At 49.9% G+C, this 20,984-nt stretch overlaps 6 protein-coding genes across 6 annotated transcripts; 4 read left to right on the top strand and 2 right to left on the bottom strand.

Moving 5' to 3' along the window:
* Window positions 1–97: 97 nt before the first annotated feature.
* Window positions 98–5,267, top strand: PGRI_056040 (Small-subunit processome, Utp12; the record flags this gene model as incomplete). Its single annotated transcript, XM_040793317.1, has 11 exons — window positions 98–115; window positions 202–314; window positions 380–875; window positions 932–1,179; window positions 1,233–3,028; window positions 3,478–3,593; window positions 3,643–3,768; window positions 3,832–3,916; window positions 3,977–4,045; window positions 4,116–4,736; window positions 4,786–5,267. 11 exons carry the CDS (start codon window positions 98–100, stop codon window positions 5,265–5,267), a joined length of 4,170 nt encoding a protein of 1,389 aa, XP_040648172.1.
* Window positions 5,268–5,574: 307 nt separating this feature from the next.
* PGRI_056030 (chromatin-binding exonuclease XRN1) lies at window positions 5,575–9,813 on the bottom strand (the record flags this gene model as incomplete). The annotated part of the gene is made up of 2 exons (XM_040793316.1): window positions 5,575–8,060; window positions 8,124–9,813. The coding sequence occupies 2 exons, from the start codon at window positions 9,811–9,813 to the stop codon at window positions 5,575–5,577; spliced, it is 4,176 nt and encodes a 1,391-aa protein (XP_040648171.1).
* A 492-nt stretch (window positions 9,814–10,305) lies between these two features.
* On the top strand, window positions 10,306–11,944 carry PGRI_056020 (WD repeat RBAP46/RBAP48/MSI1 family protein; the record flags this gene model as incomplete). Its single annotated transcript, XM_040793315.1, has 6 exons — window positions 10,306–10,330; window positions 10,384–10,461; window positions 10,527–10,632; window positions 10,689–11,150; window positions 11,217–11,702; window positions 11,770–11,944. The coding sequence occupies 6 exons, from the start codon at window positions 10,306–10,308 to the stop codon at window positions 11,942–11,944; spliced, it is 1,332 nt and encodes a 443-aa protein (XP_040648170.1).
* Window positions 11,945–12,791: 847 nt separating this feature from the next.
* PGRI_056010 (GTP cyclohydrolase I) lies at window positions 12,792–14,011 on the top strand (the record flags this gene model as incomplete). The annotated part of the gene is made up of 4 exons (XM_040793314.1): window positions 12,792–13,078; window positions 13,152–13,285; window positions 13,352–13,656; window positions 13,709–14,011. 4 exons carry the CDS (start codon window positions 12,792–12,794, stop codon window positions 14,009–14,011), a joined length of 1,029 nt encoding a protein of 342 aa, XP_040648169.1.
* Window positions 14,012–15,587: 1,576 nt separating this feature from the next.
* On the top strand, window positions 15,588–17,936 carry PGRI_056000 (uncharacterized protein; the record flags this gene model as incomplete). Its single annotated transcript, XM_040793313.1, has 1 exon — window positions 15,588–17,936. One exon carries the CDS (start codon window positions 15,588–15,590, stop codon window positions 17,934–17,936), a length of 2,349 nt encoding a protein of 782 aa, XP_040648168.1.
* A 2,319-nt stretch (window positions 17,937–20,255) lies between these two features.
* PGRI_055990 (uncharacterized protein) lies at window positions 20,256–20,825 on the bottom strand (the record flags this gene model as incomplete). Its single annotated transcript, XM_040793312.1, has 1 exon — window positions 20,256–20,825. One exon carries the CDS (start codon window positions 20,823–20,825, stop codon window positions 20,256–20,258), a length of 570 nt encoding a protein of 189 aa, XP_040648167.1.
* Window positions 20,826–20,984: the final 159 nt, after the last annotated feature.

The following is a 20,984-nucleotide window of genomic DNA, read 5'->3' as shown; positions in this document are numbered from 1 at the left end:
GTCCGGAAATGGAGCATAGATGATCCGATGGTTCTTATCACGGTAGCTGGTTGAATTATCTCTAATTTTTTGATCTTTGAGATCGCCGACAGTCAAAATGAAGACAGACTTCAAGGTATGTACCACGTTTGGATTATTGATTGCATACAATTGCAAGCGAGCCTCGGCTATCAAGATTGATGCTAACAATCTAAATTTTAGTTCTCCAACCTTTTGGGGACGGTATATCGCAAAGGAAATCTTCTCTTTACTCCCGATGGCACATGCTTGCTTTCGCCAGTAGGCAATCGAGTCTCGGTTTTTGATCTAGTACAGTATGTGTCGCCCCGCGGTATATTATTTCGTTTGGAAACCAGCCCACTCACAATTGATCCTATAGAAATACTTCCTATACCTTGCCTTTTTCGCACCGTACAAACATCGACCGTCTCGATCTTTCGCCCAAGGGTAATCTTCTGTTGACTGTGGATGAAAATGGCCGCGCAATTTTGACCAATTTCCACCGCCGCATCGCCATTCACCACTTCTCCTTCAAAGGACGAGTGTCCGCGCTCAAGTTCTCCCCGTCCGGCCGACACTTCGCCGTTGGTGTAGGACGACGCCTGCAAATTTGGCAAACTCCCTCTACCCCCGGCACCGAAACTAATGGCGAGATTGAATTTGCCCCGTTCGTTCTACACCGAGATCTTGCTGCCCACTTTGACAACATTGAGAGTGTCGAATGGTCAAGCGATTCGCGCTTCTTGCTCACTGCCGCTAAGGATTTGACGGCGCGAGTATGGAGCATGGATCCGGAGGAAGGTTTCGAGCCCACCACTTTGGCCGGGCACAGACAGGGTGTGGTGGCTGCCTATTTCAATGCGACACAAGAAGTGGTAGGTGCTTCTAGAAATTGCCTCAACTGGAAATACTTTACTAATTCTATCCATAGATTTACACTGTCAGCCAAGATGGCGCACTCTTCCGCTGGGAATATGTCACGAAAAAAGACGAGGAAACAATGGAAGACATTTCCGATGCCCGATGGAGGATCGTCAAAAAGGATTTCTTCATGCAGAACGACGCCAAAGTTAACTGTGCTGCGTTCCATGCGCCGACAAACCTTTTGGTGGTAGGCTTTTCGAACGGTCTATTCGGGCTCTACGACCTGCCAGAGTTCAATATGATCCATCAACTGAGGTACATCATCTGTAACACCCTCCTTTCGCAATGGCTAACATCCCCCCCTCTAGTGTCTCCCAGAGCAACATTGATGTTGTCACAATCAACAAATCAGGCGAGTGGCTAGCATTCGGATCATCCAAGCACGGTCAACTGCTGGTGTGGGAATGGCAGTCCGAGTCATATATCCTCAAACAACAAGGGCACCTTGACTCTATGAACGCCCTCGCATATTCACCGGATGGTCAGAGAATTGTTACAGCTGCCGATGACGGCAAAATCAAGGTTTGGGATGTTAAATCAGGCTTCTGCATTGTCACTTTTACGGAACACACCAGTGGAGTGACCGCATGTCAATTTGCGAAGAAGGGAAATGTGTTGTTCACAGCATCTTTGGACGGCTCTGTCCGTGCTTGGGATCTTATTCGCTACCGTAACTTCAGAACCTTCACTGCCCCGTCCCGCCAGTCATTCTCCTCGTTGGCCGTGGACCCCAGTGGAGAAGTAATCTGTGCTGGTTCACCGGACTCCTTCGACATTCACGTATGGTCTGTGCAGACCGGTCAATTGCTTGACCAGCTCTCCGGCCACGAGGGCCCGGTTTCCAGTCTTGCTTTCGCTGCCGATGGCAACCACCTTGTCAGTGGAAGCTGGGATCACACAGTTCGCATTTGGAGCATCTTCGGCCGATCACAGACCAGTGAACCTCTCCAGCTCATGTCAGACATTCTCAGTGTGGCTTTCCGCCCAGATGGGCAACAAGTCGCCGCATCTACTTTGGACGGCCAACTTTCCTTCTGGTCAGTTGAAGATGCTGTGCAGCAAGGAGGAGTTGACGGTCGCCGTGACGTCTCTGGAGGACGCCGAGTGTCCGAACGCCGTACTGCTGCCAATGCCGCAGGCACCAAATCTTTCAACCGAATCACATACAGCGCAGACGGTAGCTGCATTCTGGCCGGTGGAAACAGCAAGTATATCTGCTTGTATGATGTCGGAACAGGTTCATTGATTAAGAAGTTTACTGTCTCTGTTAACACCTCGATCGATGGCACCCAGGAGATCCTGAACAGTCGTGACATGACTGAAGCTGGTCCCCGTGCTCTTATTGATGAGACCGGTGAAGCATCTGATCATGACGATCGTGTCGATAGCACTCTTCCTGGCGCAAGACGCGGTGATGCGGGTGCGCGCACTACACGCCCTGAAGTTCGCGTGACATCTGTTGATTTCGCACCAACTGGACGATCATTCTGTGCCGCCTCTACAGAAGGACTCCTTGTCTACAGCTTGGATACCGACTTCATCTTTGATCCCTATGATCTAGACATCACAATCACACCGTCAAGCATCCTTGCCACACTAGATGCTGCCAAGGAAGCCGCCACATCCAACACTGTGGATGAGGAAAACACCTTCCTCAAAGCTCTTATCATGGCGTTCCGATTGAATGAACAAAAGCTACTCCGTGTTGTTTATGAAGCGATCCCTCCGTCAGATATTCCCCATGTGGTTCGGTCCGTGCCCTCCGTCTATTTACCTCGTCTTCTCCGATTCGTTGCACATGCCGCCGAAGAAACACCCCATCTTGAGTTCAACCTCATGTGGATTGAGTCTTTGTTCAGCAGCCATGGTCGTTACTTCAAGGATAACACAGGTACATTCGCAACCGAGCTTCGTGCCGTTCAGCGTGCTGTCGATGACATCCGCGAAAATCTGAAGCGGTTGACAGAAAAGAATCTTTACGATCTCAACTACCTACTCTCAAAGCCTATTCTTGGGGACAAGAAAACTAGCAGTGCCTTGTTGGCTATGGAAACCGAGGATGCCGAGGTTGATGATCAGATGGTTGATGCTGACGATGGAGAAGGTGATTGGGTTGGCTTTGAATGATTTTGGGGGTTTCTTCGTTGTATGTCTACTTGCATCTGAGCCAGGCGTTTTGTATATTGCAACCAAAAAGGGAAATAGGCAGAGGTCATTGTGGCCTTGTGTGAATAATATACTCCAAGTTTCCTACTTCAAACGGACCCTTTGTCCAGCAAACGCTCTTTAAAAAGGTCTTACTTCTTACTTACTATCCGATTTATTCCTGTGCCACCCTCTCTTTACCTTTCTTACCTTTTCCCACCACACAACTCCCTTAATCTCCCCGGTCCCAATATCCCGGACAATCCAAGTCTCCGGAGAATCATTTATCTAAGTACCTTTCCCCTACAGTCAAAAAGTTTTCATCAAGCTTCGAGATGGCTGGCCTAGCCTCTTGGCCCCTAGTTGGGGTATTGGCTGTAGTGCTCTACCTACTCCAACGACCACCAGCTTCCAGCTTGAAGCATATCCCAACTGTCAGGTACAGCGCGTACCTACCGGACTTCATCAATCGCTTGATCTACTACCCCAAAGCTGCCTCAATGATCAGTGAAGGATACAAAAAGGTCAGTATACTTGAAATCACTCATTCAGCCATATTGACATAACCTTTAGTACAAGGACAGTCCATTTCGTCTACTCACCAGCGACGGAGAAGTCATCGTCTTGCCAGTGAAATACCAAGATGAACTGAGACATCTTCCTCCTTCAAAACTCAGCTCGCTACATGCCCAATATGAAGTAATCCCATGAGCTCTATTGTACTACGTTACCTTGCGAGGTTGGAGCTGATATACTTAACAGAACGCGTTGGGTCAATATACCAACATCATCATCGATACTCTTTTACCTGCTCTGACCGTGCGGAAAAAGTTAACTCCAAATCTAGGTACTTTTGATTTTCTTATTTTCACCTTCATACAAAAACTAGACAATTAATATCAAATAGCTCAAGTCGTCCCCGGTGTCATCGACGAGCTACGAGCAGCATTTGATGCCACTCTCCCAGGATGCGAAGGTGGGATATACGAACATAATTCGTGGGACCAACCAGATCAATCGGATACTGACAGGGTTACTGAACACAGACACCTGGATTCGAATCAACCCAGGCGAGCTGTTCACCCGGCTTATTGCTCTCTCAACATCCCGCATGATGGCTGGCGACATCCTCCGCGAAAACGAAGAATGGCTCAACGTCGCAAGCAACTACGCCGTGAACGTGGGAATCACAATTCTCCTCCTCCGTCCAGTCCCCAAATACCTCCGCCCACTCGTAGCGCCGTTCCTTCCCAGCGTCCGGAAGATGAAGAAACAGTTACGTTTCGCCAAAAACCTCTTTATTCCGATGATCCACGAACGCAGACTGGCACAGCAGGCTAAAGACCCCAACTACACTAAACCAAACGACTTCTTGCAGTGGATGATGGATCTGAGTGACGAAAAGAACGAGAATCTCGGACCGGATACCCTGGCGCATCACATGCTGCTCTTGGTCACACTGGCTGTTACTCACACCAGCACCATGGCTCTGTGTCACTGTCTCTACGATTTGGTTACTAGACCCGAATACCTTGCACCCCTGCGCGAAGAAATGAGCCGGACTCTACCTGATGGATGGTATAAGGCGACTCAGGGTGCGCTGAAGGAGCAATCACGTTTGGACAGTTTCTTGCGCGAGTCTCAGCGCTTCGCTCCGCCTGGTGAATGTGAGTGTGGATCTTTTATACGTATAATCGGCAGTCTAACCTTGTCTAGTGAACTTCCACCGCATCGTCAAAGAACCCATCACCCTCCATGACGGTCTCGTTCTTCCAGTTGAAACACACATCTGTTTCGCTGCCGGTCCGATTAGCAAGGATGATGCCTTCCTGAAAAACCCAATTGCTTTCGACGGCTTTCGTTGGTGCCATAACCCTCAGGACCGTTTTGTCCTCACTCCTGGGCTCGCTGGGCCTGGTATGCTGAATGGTGCTGGTGAGAAGCCGATCTCTTCCGCTCATTTCGTTTCTATCACCAATTCAAACATGCATTTCGGATTCGGGCTCCAGGCGTGTCCTGGTCGATTCTTTGCGGCGAATACTCTAAAGGCGATTTTGAGCCGTCTCATCCTAGACTATGAGTTTAAGTTTGTGAAAGATCTGGGTGGAAAGAGACCCGCCAATCTTGTAGTTGGGGAGCATATCCTTCCTAGCATGAGCACTGAGATGCTGTTTCGGAAGAGGCCCATGGAACTTTGAGTAGAGGGTGAGATTTTCGGAGATTTTCAGAGAATGTTACTATTTAGGGCCAACAGAGGCCGATGCGCAATGCCATCCTTATTTTATCTAGCACCGGTTCTTTCTTGTTTTGAAAAGACCTCAGACTGGGAAATACAAGAATCGGAGTTGGGTTTCACTTCCATCGTACATTCATCTTCAATAGATATAAGCACTGCCTAGGCATAAACGCATAGGCAGGGCGCGGATATCTAAAGCGTCCATATACATACAGGGTTTAAACCCAGTCATTTCTCATTTCTTCTCTTTCAAATGACACGTCAGTCATTCACTGGGGGTTGGCCTGGGGCGCACCGCGCCCACGACCTCCTCGTCCACGGTACCCATTTCCACGACCGCGGCCACGGCCACGTCCTCGATCCAATCCTTGCGGTGGAGGAACGTGAGAGTAGTTCTGGGGGCGGAAGTCAGGGTTGTTTTGGATGACACCCTCGCTGGGGTCGCTGTTATCCATCGCAACATATCCGCCCCGGCCACCTCCACGGCCACCTCCACGGGGGCCACGGGAAACACCGCCACCATTGGTGTGGGGGCGGAAGGGAAGAGTAGTCTGCTGGCCATTGAAACCTCCGCGACCTCCGCGCCCAGCTCCATTGGCCTGTCCGGCGACAGCTCCTCGGAAAGAGCCTCTCAGGGGTGCAGGGGCAGGTGCGTTCCTTAGTTGTCCCTGTCCGTGAGGTCCCATGGGGGCGCCATATCCGGCGACTGTCAAAGGAGTCTTTGCCTGCTGAGTTTGCTGGCTAGCTGTAGCCCGGGAGCTGGTGATAAGTTGACGGTTGGAGATATTTAGAAGGGAAGACGCCAGAACAGTTTGGCCACGGAATGGTGAGCACCGACCCCCTAATGTAGTGCCGCTCATGAACGAGACGTCAAAGACAACATCAAGCAAGAGTGCTCGCGCGGTTCTGGTGAGACCGACAACAGTGCCACGAGTAGCGATGGGCACTTTGCCAGAATCCTGGGCATACACAACCCGATCGCCAAGCCTGAAGCTTTGGTTTCCGAGACGGTGCTCGACATCGGCAGGCCGAAGAAGGGCACTACGAGGTACACCCCGAACCTTCTTGGGTTGCATATCTGGTAGGGAAGCATTGAGAGCATCGGCATCCTTTTCAATCATCATCACAATATCCGAGTCAAGCTGCTCAGCATCGAGGGGCACTCTCTCAAAGTTCTTAGCTTCTATAGATTTGAGCCAATCCTTAATCTCCTTCATCTTGGCGGCGGCAATTTCCTCGGGATAGAAATCGGTCGGAGAATAACGGTCGCTTTGAGGGTTGCGCTGGATGCCAGCAATGAATTCCGGGAAATTGATCATGTACTGTTGAATCAGTTCCACTGCCTTTTGGCTAAATTCCCAGCCGGATTCCCCCCGACGAGAGTACCCAAGAACCTTCTGTTGCTTTGCCTGGAATTTCAGGTTAAGACCGAGGTTCGCACGTTGGCCCTCGATGTCAACAGTAAAGGAAGAGGTGATCTTAGCCAGTACCAAAGGATTGAGGCGAAGACTGCGCGCAACAGCGTATGAAGGCATATAAGGGCAAAGATGCTCAGATGCTCTAACGCGCTCTCGACCGAATTCTGGCTCCCGACCTTTCACGGCCGCGACTAATCCATTCACCTTTCCATCCTCGTGTCCGCTAACATATACAGGTCTTCCATAGTTGAAGTCACCTAAAAAGAAGGCACGAGATCCCTCTGGGAATTCTTCTTGGATAGAGAGAGCTGCCCGCTCAATGAAACGTTGGTCAGGATTGATCACATCATCAACAACAACCTGCAGAGCATAGTCCGTCTCTTGACCAGGTATATCAGCGAATTCCTTGATTGTAGCTCCGTCATCTGTCTTACTCATGCCTTTCAGCAGTTGAATGTGGACCAGAGATTCGACATCGCCAATGATAATTGCAAGACGTTTGCTGTAGGTGCCCTCGATCTTATTGGCCTTCCTCTTCCACTGCTCGATTTGCTGGGGCGTATGGGGAATAGATACGGGGTGTGCTTCTCCGGGAGGGAGAATGTAATCAAACAACTCGTCCGAGACGCGAACCACAAGAGCTTCTTGCAAGAATGGATAGCCCACGTGGACACGCTTCCCAAGCTTCGTCTTAGCTAGTTCAATGCTCGACCGGCTTCCCGGATCAAGAAGCGTAATGACCTGGCTCTCGTTACGGCTGTCTTGATTGAAGACACAAACGCCATGGAAACCCAATTGGCCATGGTGGGGAAGTGTCTTAATGCTAGGGAAGCCAGCAAGCGCTGCCTCGCCTAGGTGCACGCCGTCCATTAAGCCAGCGTAGGGCTCCAAACCATCCATGACGGGAAGGTCAAAGATGTTCTCAATGCAACGGCAACTAGGAAGATCTGGGAATACGCCAGGCATTGAGGAGGGGTAAACGAAGTTCACATCTGGGGAATAGGTGAATTTGAGACAAGCCCCAAAGTCGTTCCTTGCTTTTTCGTCCGCGGAAAGTAGATTTTCTTTCGTTTTAAGGGCGGACAATAGCCGCTTTTCGTCGATGAATGGGATCTTGACAACGGCTTCCCATTCCATCTTTTTCCCGTTCATATCGAGGTCGAAATCACGAGGGTAGAAATCGTAGATGGGGGAATCAGGTGAAGTCATCAGGTCCCAGTAAGCAGTAGGCACAATCTTCTTGCTGCGGTCGGGCAAAACGCCCATGAGCTGGTCGAAAGGCCGGAAAGGCTGTCCCAGTTTGAAGTCCATGTCAGCACCAAGGCCATCATTCACATCTGTTACACCGTTAGCAATCAAAATAATCCAAAAAAAAAAAAAAAGGATTTGGTACTACTAACCAGAGATCATAGGGGCATAGTGGTACTGGAAGAACCAAGGCCACGATGCAATGCCACGATAATAATAAAACAAGACCCACTGCAGTCCTTGCACATAGTTTTCCGCCAACTTCTTCATCTCTTCCTTGTTGTCGAGACCCCAACCGAACTTGGTTCGGTAATAATTATCTTTCCACTCTCGGAACTTGGCGTCATATTTCTCCTGCGCGGCCTTCTGCGCTTCCTCGGGCGTCATGTCCTGGACTTTGGCCTTCTCGTACTTCCGAATAATACGCTGAACAGCCATCGATGCCTCCTCGTCCTCTTCATCGTCATCACTATCACCCTGGGTCGGAGGCAGCGAGAGCCTCATGAAACGATCACCATTCTCGTTCTCGGGGGAGGACCAAGACAGCCGGAGATCATCCGCAAGCTGTTCGACGAAAGTGCGGTCACGAGCTGGGAGTGTAGGAGGGAGGTCAAGAGGCTCAGAAGCCTTATCGGACCGGTTCAGAACGTACTTCTTGACCGTTTTAAGAATATCCTTCTGAGAAGGTGTGAGCGTGAGCTCTTTCTTCTGTTGCGAGCTCGAACTATCAATGTTGGAGTCTTTCTTTGATTTGATCCATTGAGCATCGGAGTTTTCCGCCTCAAAGAATCGGTATTCCACGGAGCTAAGTGCGGTCACAAGCATGCCCAATCGTTGCACATTGATAACACCCTGCTCGTTGATGTAGCCGCCCATCTTTGGCAGCACTTCCTTGTAGAGCTTGAACATGAGGGCAAGGGCCCCCTCGTTGATATGTAGATTTGGCAGGTTGGGCAAGAAATCGTTGCCGACGAAAAAGGCCATGAGAATGAAATCATCAATGACACGCTCCATATCGAACGGGAAACCCAGAACGCCTTCTTCTTTCAGCTCTTGGAATTCTAACTCCAAATACTCCCGAACCACGGTCAGATGCAACAAATAAAAGTTTTGGTGTTCCAGTTCCTTGGACTTCTTGGATACTTGCCGACCAAAGGTCACCTCCTCTCGAAGAAGGCAAAAGTGAGGGTCATGGCTGAGAAGACCCAGCATGATCAGATCGGCATCCAGGCCATAAAGACAATGGCGAACGTTAGATTCATAGTCGGGCTGCGCTTTCGAGCAGCGAATGTATTCCATAATCTTGTGTTCGCCTTCTCCTGGAACCTCATGGCCAGAAAGCACAATTTCCACACCTTGCCAATCTGTATCTTCCGAAATCTTCTTGTTGATGAAGTATTTGAGTTGTTTCGTCAATTTTTGCATGAACTCGGTACCGGGGGTGATGCAGTTGCTGTCAAAAGCATCTTCCTTTGGCATCTCCAGGCCCTGCTGGATGGCCTTCTCCTTCGCGGTCTCCGCATCCAGCGCCGTCCGGAATCGGCGAGCACGTTGTTGGTTCATCTTAGCGCGAGGCGCAACACCGTCTACTGCCATATAGAACAATTTCTTGGGCTTGATCTTGCCAAATAGATGTTCGATGTAATTGAAGATCGCGATGAACATTTGATCTTCCGTCATGCGAAACGTTGGGGAATCGCTGTCGCTATGGGTACAGTTGTGAATAATGCCGTTCATGTCAAGGTATAGGCTATCGAATTCGGGTATCCGGCTCTCTGCGATCAGCATCGAGATTGACGGATACCGCTCACTTAACCAGCGGAAGAACTTTGGGACACCCATGGTGAAGATTGGGTGGGATCGATGACAAAAGGGTCAAGGGAGGAATTGAGCAGGTTATTTATCGTAAGAGTTGAAAGATCGTAGAGGGGTTCTCGTAAAGGACTGAAATAGGGTAACTTGCGACGAAAGGCGAAACCATCCAAAAAGATCTTGGATAAGATACTGCGCCAACAAAGTGTTGACCAACGAAAGTTATAGGGTAAGAACGTAAAACACGCCAGAGAAAAAATAATAGAAAAGCCAAACTGACGCTCAGTTGTCTATGATGCAAGAAAGCAGGTGTCCCCACGATGTGAAGAGTCAACGAAGCTCATCCACCGCCTCCCAATTAGGACTAGCACCATTTCTGGTCTCCCAGCACTCATTAACGCGCTCATGCGCGTAGCTTTCCTCCGCCTTGTCCGCTTCACACACCACACCCTTTCTAGGTGGCTCAAGTTCCATCGCCTCGTGATCTCAATATATTGCTTGGTACATACCACCTCAAAAATCATGGATCACTACGAAGACGATGCTGGTGAGCGTTTATGCCCTTGCGCACTTAAAATCTCAATCTAATCAAGTTTCTAGGTGTTGGTGACGAGCACGAGAAAGACCAAGATCAGGATCAGGAACATGAACACGCCGATGAGAAGGCGATCAATGAAGGTAGATTTGCTCAACCTCTCTCTAGTTCTGCCAATTACAGTTATATCTAATTATATTGGGAACAGAGTACAAAACATGGAAGAAGAATGCGCCCTTCCTCTATGATATGATCTTGAGCACAGCATTAGAATGGCCCACGCTTACAACCCAGTGGCTTCCAGATAAGCAAGAGTATGCGCTAAAATCATACTGGTCCATTGATCAATCTAACCAAAGTCTATCTTCAGAGTCCCAGACAAGCCCTACTCAACCCACCGTCTCCTTATCGGCACACATACCACTGGGGATGCACAGAATTACCTCCAGATTGCCCAGGTGCAACTCCCAAATCCTAATGTCCCAAACCCGGCAGATTACGATGAAGAAAAGGGAGAGATTGGAGGCTATGGCGGGGGTTCGAAGAAGACTCAAATGGAAATCAAGTTCAACATTGTGCAAAAGATCGATCACAAGGGCGAGGTCAACAAGGCCCGGTATCAGCCACAGAACCCGAATATCATTGCGACAATGTGCACAGATGGCCGGGTGATGATCTGGGATCGCTCCAAGCACCCCAGCTTGCCAACTGGCACAGTGAACCCTCAAATGGAGCTCCTGGGTCACGAAGCTGAAGGTTTCGGGCTCAGCTGGAACCCTCACGTGGCTGGTCATCTCGCAACAGGCAGTGAGGATAAGACTGTCCGACTTTGGTAAGCCCGCGCAACATGCAAAACCAGCGATTTGATGTGACTAGCAGCTAATGAGGCCCACCACAGGGACATTACTACATACACCAAGGGTAACAAGGCAGTGCGGCCGAGCCGCACTTTCACTCACCACTCCTCAATCGTCAACGACGTTCAACACCATCCTCTCCACTCCTCTCTCATCGGAACCGTCTCCGATGATATTACGCTTCAGATCCTTGATACCCGCCAGGATGATTCCACTCGTGCGGCTGCCTCGGCTGAAGGCCAGCACCGCGATGCCATCAACTCCATTTCCTTCAATCCTGCTTCTGAAACGATCCTGGCCACGGGTTCTGCCGATAAGACTATCGGTATTTGGGATCTCCGTAACCTCAAATCGAAGCTCCACTCACTGGAGGGCCACACCGATTCGGTGCAGTCTATCTCGTGGCATCCATTCGAGGAATCGGTCCTGGCTAGTTCCAGTTATGACCGCAAGATTATGTTCTGGGACCTCAGCCGGGCAGGCGAGGAACAAACTCCCGAGGATGCTCAAGATGGGCCGCCAGAGCTGTAAGTGACCATTCTTTTCTTTCTCTTCAAACCATACGTTTGAATTGTTCACTAATCTTCTCCTTAGTTTGTTTATGCATGGTGGACACACAAACCGTATCTCGGACTTCAGCTGGAATCTAAGCGACCCTTGGGTTCTATGTTCCGCCGCTGAGGACAACCTACTGCAGGTATGGAAGGTAGCAGATGCAATTGTGGGCAAAGACCTGGAGGATGTCCCAACAGAAGAAATTGAGGCGTGATGTTATTTCCGCTGACATTGCAGTCCAGTCATTTTCATATGGGTGTTTTTTTAGTATAGGTGATTTAAGACCATAGTGAATAATCATTCAAAACACCACTACATTTGAAATCTACTATGATGACGGACATTGTTGCTAGCCGCATGGTCAGCTGCTCGACTAACCCTAATATAAGGGTATGCTATCACTATCCATGGTCACAAGCCTACATACATGTATGTAGCTAAGCCATGACGGATATGACTTATTTACACGGCATCTATGATTCTTGATTAACATAATGCTTCTAATTGAATGAGAGCAGACCGTGAATGTACTAGGCCCTTTTTTGGTATGGTATATCCCTCGACCATCGCCTACTTGGATAGAAGAAATGTGTCAATGAGTTTAGAATTAGGAATATAGACCAATATAGGCCACTAGGTACTTATATTAGCTATATCAGCACTTATTTGCCATATTCACCCCCGGGGATGAGAAATATATTTCCCACAGCGCCCCTTTTGGTAGAGGTACATTCACCCACGTTTCACTACATAAAGTTAACGCAGTATGACAGATCTAGAATGGAATAAAAAATATACATCCTAACATTGACCAGGATTCATATGTTGTACATATAATATAGTTAGATCTATGCATGTGGCATGTATTTGGCCCCAGTTATCCGGGGAGCATGTCATCATTCCGGTGAATTTTGATTGGCGGTAATTGGTGGGGGGGGGGCGATGAGGGGGACAAAAAGAAAGTTAGCGTTTGCTTAAAAAAAAAAAGATGACTCTTTAGAGATCCTTGTCTATATATATTCTTGGTATATTCTATTTACTTTTTACCAAATATCGACATCATGGGTTCTGGTTCTCCTACAAGCCCCAAGCCATCAGCTATTCCGTCCCACATGTTGAACGGTAGCTCCCCGCTGCAACGTCCGACGGGTAGCCGGGATTCCCGTGAGCGTGAGAGTCTCAATTCATCCATTCGTTCTTCTTTTGAACCCAGAATCCCTATTGAATTTGAATCTCCTGAGACCAAGTCCGAGACCAAGACTGAGACCGAGGCCGAAACTGATGGAGCCGCCCCCACCCACGCCGTTTCAAGTGCTTCTGTGCCAATTCGCAGTGTGGCGCCAGTGCGGTATGTATACGGCAACCTTATATCAATATTGCTGACTATGGCGCTTTGAATTTCATTGCTAATCTCTGGGTAGCCCTAGCTTGAATGACCCTCCCCGCGATCCCCGGGATGCGGCCGCCCCATTGACGCCTTCAACCACCGTTAGCCGACCTGCTAGCCCCTACACATTGAACCCGCCCATCGACTTTGACGGTCTCAGCTGGCCTTGTTAGTGATATTAGCTCCCTTTGTGGACACCACTCTATCGGTATATTCCTCTAACCTGTCACATAGGCCCCGGAACTAGACAGCGGAAGGAGTCGACGCCGGAGGAGACCGAACAACGTCTTGAGAAGATGTCGGGAGCTATCCGAACAATCCTGGAATGTATTGGCGAGGATCCGGAACGAGAGGGACTCCGCGAGACCCCCATGCGATATGCCAAGGCCATGCTCTATTTCACCAAGGGATACGAGGAGAATGTCCGGGACTTGGTTAACAATGCTGTCTTCCATGAAGACCACGATGAGTTGGTTATTGTCAAGGATATCGACGTCTTCTCGATGTGCGAGCACCACATGGTACCATTCACCGGAAAGGTACGAATTACTACATTCAATACCGTAATTATATCATTCTAACCATCCGCAGATGCATATCGGATACATTCCTGACCGCCGCGTTCTTGGTTTGTCAAAACTGGCTCGCCTCGCAGAGATGTTCTCTCGCAGACTTCAGGTTCAGGAGCGCCTTACCAAGCAGGTTGCGTTAGCAATTTCAGAGGTCCTCCAGCCCCGCGGTGTCGGTGTTGTCATGGAATCCTCCCACCTTTGCATGGTTATGCGCGGTGTGCAGAAGGTTAGCAGCACCACTACTACCAGCTGTATGCTAGGATGTATGCGGTCCAGCGCCAAGACTCGTGAAGAGTTCTTGACTCTGCTGAACCGGAGATAATGCCCCATCTCGCCAGCCTAACCTAAATACGGGTTATTGATTTATGGAGTTTCGGAGTTTTGGATGACCTTTCAACAGGTTTTGGGTCTTTCTTTTACTTACATGTTAAGCGTGGATTGGTGTTTCTCTGGTCTTCTCTTGTCTCGGTTCTCCTTCGCATACTTGGGAGAATCCTCACACTGGTGTTTTGTCATGTTCCTTCGTCCATGAAGCTCAAGCCTTCTTTTAGAGTCGATGGCTCCGTGGGAAATGGTGGACACCCGCTTCTTTTACGCGTGATGGGCCCAGGGAAGATAAAAATCTCCCTCATCCCCTACCCCCTACCTTACTAACACAGCCCCTCAAGAGGCCTTTGCTGTAAAGTCTATTGAGATATCACTCGATAGTACTAGCGAGGCTGTTTCAACACTTGATCCCATGCCGCTTATGAGCATCTAGTAATGCCCACTTAGATATGATGTATGTATTAGAACCAATCAATGTACAATCTCTTCCCAATATCTTGTTTTTTTGTCTAGAAAAGGAAATTAAAGGGCATGTCGACCTTTGACATAGACGAGCACGGAGTTGTTGGCCTGTAGCCGGTTTCTGTAGAGGCTTTTTCTCTCTGGGGCTTTAATGAGGCCACCAAAGACGGTATAGACACTAGAGTTTTCTCTAATCCTACAGTAGTTCGGCGGCTTGAAGATATCACCATAAGCATTAGAACTGATAGAATTGGAAGGTACCTCATCAGCGAGGACCTCGTCAGCGGGGGTGAATCGTAAGGGGTGGTCCGGATCAATCTTGGGCACGACGATGTCATTGTTGCCTACGGTGATGGGACTCTACACGTCTGACACGCTCTTTTGTGGCTCTCCCTTCAGTAAACTCTTCTTCCTGTCTCATCTCGCTTTTCATCCACCATCCTTGTTTCTATCCATCTTCTGAGCTTCCCATCACCCAGAATAATCATCTCATCATTTCTATCTTTTTCTATTATCTATTCATTGCCTCTGCAGCATCTGCTTGCACTATTTGTTTTTCCCCTGCTACATTTGACGTGTGTGTGCATCCAGTCACGTCCACGCCAACCTTGCCTGTCAGTACCCCAAGGTTAGCCGAGCACACGACACATCGCCGGTCACTGAAGAGTGGCATCAGTCTTATCTGTCTCTGTAAGTATTGTGCGAGCTGAATCCCCACCTCCTTCTGCGCATGTACTACATACGACACCAGTATTCCAGAGCCTTGGATGGTCCAACATCCAATATTGGGCACGGAAGCTGGGCTTGGTTTCATCCCCTTTCCCTCCTATCTAGATCGTGGGCTTTCTCTGATCTGGCATTTCTTTGTCTATCATTCACTTTCATCTGATCTACGCATGCTCTTTTGGTTTCTATATGCTAATCTGTTCGCAAACAGAAAGAGTCTTACATTCAAACCTCTCGAATACGTTACAATCAAAGGGTTTTTCCTGACAACATTGAGCATTGCAGGTGTGTTGAATCTATTTGATTAAATCAAGTACGAGACTTACTGACATGAACTTGAAGGTTGAAGGCCACTTTGACAACCAAGAATCCATTTCAGCATCATGGATAACCGCCCTCGACATCCAGCCTCTCCTGGCTCCTCCGGTCTCCCTCAGGAGGATACCACTGAGCTCATAAACGAGCCTACCGAGAACAATGAGTCTACCAGTACCAACCATCCTGTCGCTGGGCCTTCACAATCTTCCACTTCTTATCCCACCCTTGACATTCTTCAGGCCCATCTAGCAGCTGAGGCCGACTCTGACTCGGATGAAGATGCTGGACCACGGGTGCACCCTGATTTCTTCGTCCATCTAGAGAGATTACGAAGTGTCAATGAAGCCAATCGAGTAAATGCGCGCAGAGTTGCTGAAGCGCGGTTTCAAGCTCACCAAGCTCAACTGGCGCTCAATCAATCCCAGCATGAAAGCCCGCAATTTGCCAACGCCCCCAACCAACCCTGGTACGATTTCGATGAAGAAGATCTATTGCAGACATCTCCAATGGGCTCGAGCGAGCAACATGGAACTCAAGCACCCGCTGCAGCCGGATCATTCGTGCCAAGTTGGCAAGCTGCTTATGAGACATCTGACCCCGTGCCTGCTTATCCTAGAGACCGTTCTTCTGAACACAGGGCTCCTTCTCCATCCCCTGTGGCGGCTCCACGCCGAGCTCCGCGCCGAGCAGCTGCTGGTCCAAGCCCCTTGGGAAATCCTCCTATGACAGCAGAACCCGAACGCAGATATACGGATCACGGAAACCCGTACACATTCGCACGCGACCCACCCCTTATTTCTGACGATGTTGTTCCTCTTTCTCCAGAGCGCATGCTTCAAGCATGGCTCATCCGAGCACAGCTTATTGCCGGCGTTCGCCCTGAAGATCTTCAGCCGATGTCACGCCCAAGCGGAATGCGGCACCGAACGCCTCCTTGGATCGTGTTCAATGACAGCGGCGCTCATATCATAAGAATTGAGCCTGCCAGATTCAATGGTGTCATGCTTCCTATGCCCGACCTTCCTTGGTTTCCGCGACGCGCAGATCCTAACTCATCCACTGCGCCTGTTTCGTCGAATGCTCCTGCTGCTTTGGGTCTGTCCACTGCGTCAAACAACTCGATTGATCCGAGCTCGACTAGTACTCCAAACCAGCCGACTGGTCCAACCTCGACGGATAATTCAACCCTACCAGATGCTCCAGATATGGAACCTGCTCCAAGCTCGGTTAGTATCCCAAACCCGCAGGTTTTACAAGACGTGCCGGCTACTCCAAATCCACCGGTTGCCTCAAACCTGTTACCTGTCCAGCCGATTGACCCAACGCAGCTGATTGTTCTAACCTCATCGGATGATGAAACCACATCGGACGATGAAACACTACCGGATGCTTCAGATATGGCAGCTGCTCCAAGCTCGGTTAGTATTTCAAACGCGCCGGTTTTCAGAGACGTGTTGGTTACTCCGCGTCCACCAGTTGCCCTAGGCCGGCTGACTATCCCAACCTCACTGGATGATGAAACCCTACCGGATACTCCAGATATCATAACTTCTGTAAGCTCGCTTACTCTAAACTCACCGCAAGACCTTACTGTTCCTCAAAACTCACCCGTTGACTCAAACCAGTCCGATGACATAGACCCACGGGTTGATCGCTTTGTGCAAGGTGCTGCAGCCTCCCTAGCTACTCTTGATGCCCAATTCCAGCCGGCTGCTCGACGCCACTTTGATGATTTGGACCCTATCGCCCCGCTGGATTCTTTGACCATGCCTGCTCCAGGTGGCATTGATGTTTCGAACCCAACTTCTGTGCCAGAACAAAGTTTGGGAGGTCCGAGTCAGCATGTTGCGAATATTCAGGACCCAGATCCGCGTGTTGTGGCCTTTTTGCAACCTCTTAGGCTGCATGAACCTGCTAATTCATCCTCAAGTTCTATGCTGGATACACGCCCAGAAGGACCAAGCACAACCGAGCCCGCCAGCAACGAGAGCAGCCAAATTCCCGCCGTTGCCCTCCAGTCCCAGTCGCAGACCAGAGTGCCCCTGACTGTGCAAAACCGTACCGATGCTGATTCCATCAGTTCTCGGGAGGCTCCTAGAGTTGGGGCGTCCCCCGCCCCTTCGCAGGACCAAGTCTCGTCTTCGTCAAACGAACATACTGAGACCGGTCACGTTTCTGCTCCCGAGGCCGCCCATGGCACTGCCAATGGTAATGGGGTTGTGCACCACGACATCCTCTGGTCCCAGCCCGATGGACCCGATGAAGAGGATGAAGAGGATGACCTCTATGGCCCTTCTTGGCCCCGTCTCCGTCGTTTCCCTCTCGACGGAGCGGATGACTCGCTCGGGGCGGGTCGGTTGTCTGGGGAGTCTAAGGCCCCCAGTGATCAATCCTCCTTCGGGGGGTTGATCTGAGAATGCTTCAACGTTTGTATGAGTAGTTTCTGAGAGAAAGATTGCTTACCATGTAAGCAATAAGTGATATGGGGATGACCTAGGAGGAGGTGCGGGAGTGAGGGGGTTGTCAATCTTGAAAAAAGATGGAGTGTGTTGTAGAATATGTACTGAATAAACTTGTATTAGTACTAATTGTTTTCTGTCCTTAATCTAATATGTAGCATGTAGAAACACATTGCTATTGTGGCTATGTGCTGACAGGTGATGGGTTTGGCACTGATGCTTTAGACATAGGGGGTCCTAGATTCTGACTTCTCGCCTAGGAGATGTTCATCGCCTGGGTAATGCACTACCATATGTCAGGGCTGCCTGCACTAATGAGTCTGATAGCAATGGAGCGCTAGGTGGAGTGCTTCGCTTCATGCAATCGGACCAGGCGACAAAGGGAATGGGTGGCGTGGCAGCGCGTGTTAAAGACACAGCATACATGTTGCCATACTCCCTGTTGCAGATGACTGTCACTCATATCCAGCATCTGAAGACATTAACAACATAATATTCTGCAAGCGAAATCGCCTCTTCTAGAGGTGTTGCGACGTATGTTCCAGGGCTAATTTCTGTACTTTGTAGACAATATGACGTCACGTGATCCCATGTGACCCCACGCTCAGTTCCGACACAACTTCGACCTGCCCATGACATCAACCTTCCTCTTTACTTTCTTAGTTCCTTGATTCGGTATGGCGTGCTTCCCTCTGGTTATACAGCGACAATATCTTTTATTGAATCTAGCACTCTGATCCTTTTGGGAATGTTCCTTTTTCGGGGGTGAGAATGGCCGGGGCCTTTGTGTTCCAGCCCATTCATATCCCGCTCGATCTCGGGCTGACTTACAGGCCACGGCCTTGAGTCCTTTGCAACCACATCCACATTATGAGATCTTGCTTTCTGTTAGATTACAAATTGTCAATTTCAGATCCTGGAATTTGTCTTGATATTTAAAATTGGGGGACGGGTTGACTGAGCGCAGGGCTTAGTCTCTAGCATTTCACCGCCCGCAGCTTTGGGGGCTTGCGCATTCTACTGGATTGAATTGGGGTGGAATCGTTGCTTTTGGGCCCTGCTTGCCTTGGCCGCCTCGTACATTGACCCCTCATTTCGGTATGCTCCCCACCATTATCGCCAGGCTTCTGTCTAGTCGACCGACCTGGACACCTGGATATCACCATGAATTCGCATTCTTGTTCGGCAGACTGTTAAAGACACAGCACTCGCAATGGTCGGCTTAAACAAAACTTCGCAATTACCGGGATTTCCGCCCATGTTTCCATCTCTGTCTCGGTGGTACTATCAGTTGTAAATCACGACAAAGCTTCATTCCAGCACACAGACTTTGGTGCATGACAACTTGAACTTCGACAATTGAACAGTCTACAACTCACAAGGAATCGAAAAACTAACCAGATGGATGTGATACAGAGCATCAATTTAATCCCAACAAGGATAGCAGCAGGTTGAATCGACCCTCCAAATCGACCAACAGCTCTATGATCCCGGGAGGAGAATGATAAGAGACCCCGGCCATTGATTTTATGGTGTGGCCTGATAACCCAACGCGGGATTGTCCTGTTCGCAATGGTGCCCCGGGGATGTTGGCCCATCTGGCCTTGTGCATTACGTAGATAGTTTCGTTCGTGGGACAAGCCAACCCAGTCCCATTGTTGCTTTGAAAAAAAAGGCAGCAGCTGTACAAAAGGGCAGGGCGAGGACAAAGGAGACAATATGCTAGCAAGCCTGGCTAGCACTGTTTCTCCAACACCTGCAGGTGGACCCCTGATCAGATCATCATGTGCCGAAAAGACACAGGTTCGAAATATTCGGTACCCAAAAAGAAACACAGAGGAGAAAAGCAGAAGTACAGGTTGCACTTGTCTTCGATAGCTGCCAACCTGCCAGCATCCCAGCGTCGAATCAAGTTGTAGAGCCGCAACGTGGATCAGTCAGCAAACCCGAGGTTTCCTACCTTGGAAAGCGCCCCCACGGACAAGTAGTGTTCTTTCTTTTACCTGGGAAGGTGATACGGTGTATTTGATAAATCTGAATTGGTGCGTATGGCCCGTTCACACTTCCCCTTGCTTATGTTTTTCGTTGTTCACCACCTGGGCAGCACTTGATAGCCACAGTTCGGAGCCTGGAAAAACTATCATTCCGGGTCCCCAAACCCGAAAGACTCCCGCCTGCGATCGAAGACACGGTTGGACGCCATCGCCCACTACGCCTTGTCATCATTATCTCTAATTCAAGGCTTCCTCCACGGACTCGCCTCGCTGACATTCTTTATTTCCCTGATTGAACCAGATGCCGTTGGCGCAGTTCACATGGCGGAGTCCCGTACGAGTCCGGTGTTGAGAGACCAGTGGAGTGCTGACCCAGACCGTGAACCCCGTGACAGGGAGAGACGGAGAGGGCGAGGGTCAGGCCGCGATCGAGGAAGAAACAGAGGTCGTGATCGAGGGCGCCCATATCGGCCCAATAACCGCAATTTCGATCGCCCGGGGCGGTCGCCACCACGCGTGTCCCGCTTTGGCCCTGACTCTTCTCACGACCTAGGTGATTTCGCTCCGGATCGATCTCCTCGTCGAGGTTCTCCTCCACCTCCAAACTTTCACAACAGCCGTCGACTAGATTCAACGCAACCTGTGTCATCAGCCGGCAGCTGGAACGCTCACCCTCCCGGACCTTTCGATAGAGAAGCCCCCGGCCCTCGAAGAGACGAGTCATCAACCGGACCTCCACTGAAACGGCAAAGGACTCGAAGCCTCTCACCGCATAGCCGCCGTGGCCCTTTCCCCCCGCCACGTTCAAATTACCCCAATCACGGTGAAGGACGGGATCGAAGTCCCACATTCAAGAAACGAGGTGGTCGGACCCAAGGTCGTGGTGCGCCCAGGCGAAGATCACCACGCCGGGGACGGGACCGTCGTGGGAAAGACCGTCGCCGTCCGGACATCCCACGTCCTGGAAGATCTAGATCACCGGTTCATGAACGAGGGTTTCATCCTTCAC

This window comes from Penicillium griseofulvum (assembly GCF_001561935.1).
Source record: "Penicillium griseofulvum strain PG3 chromosome Unknown contig_95, whole genome shotgun sequence".
NCBI classification, from domain to species: Eukaryota; Fungi; Ascomycota; class Eurotiomycetes; order Eurotiales; family Aspergillaceae; genus Penicillium; species Penicillium griseofulvum.
Note: the sequence above shows the minus strand (reverse complement) of the source record. Positions and strands in the feature narration are given on the sequence as shown.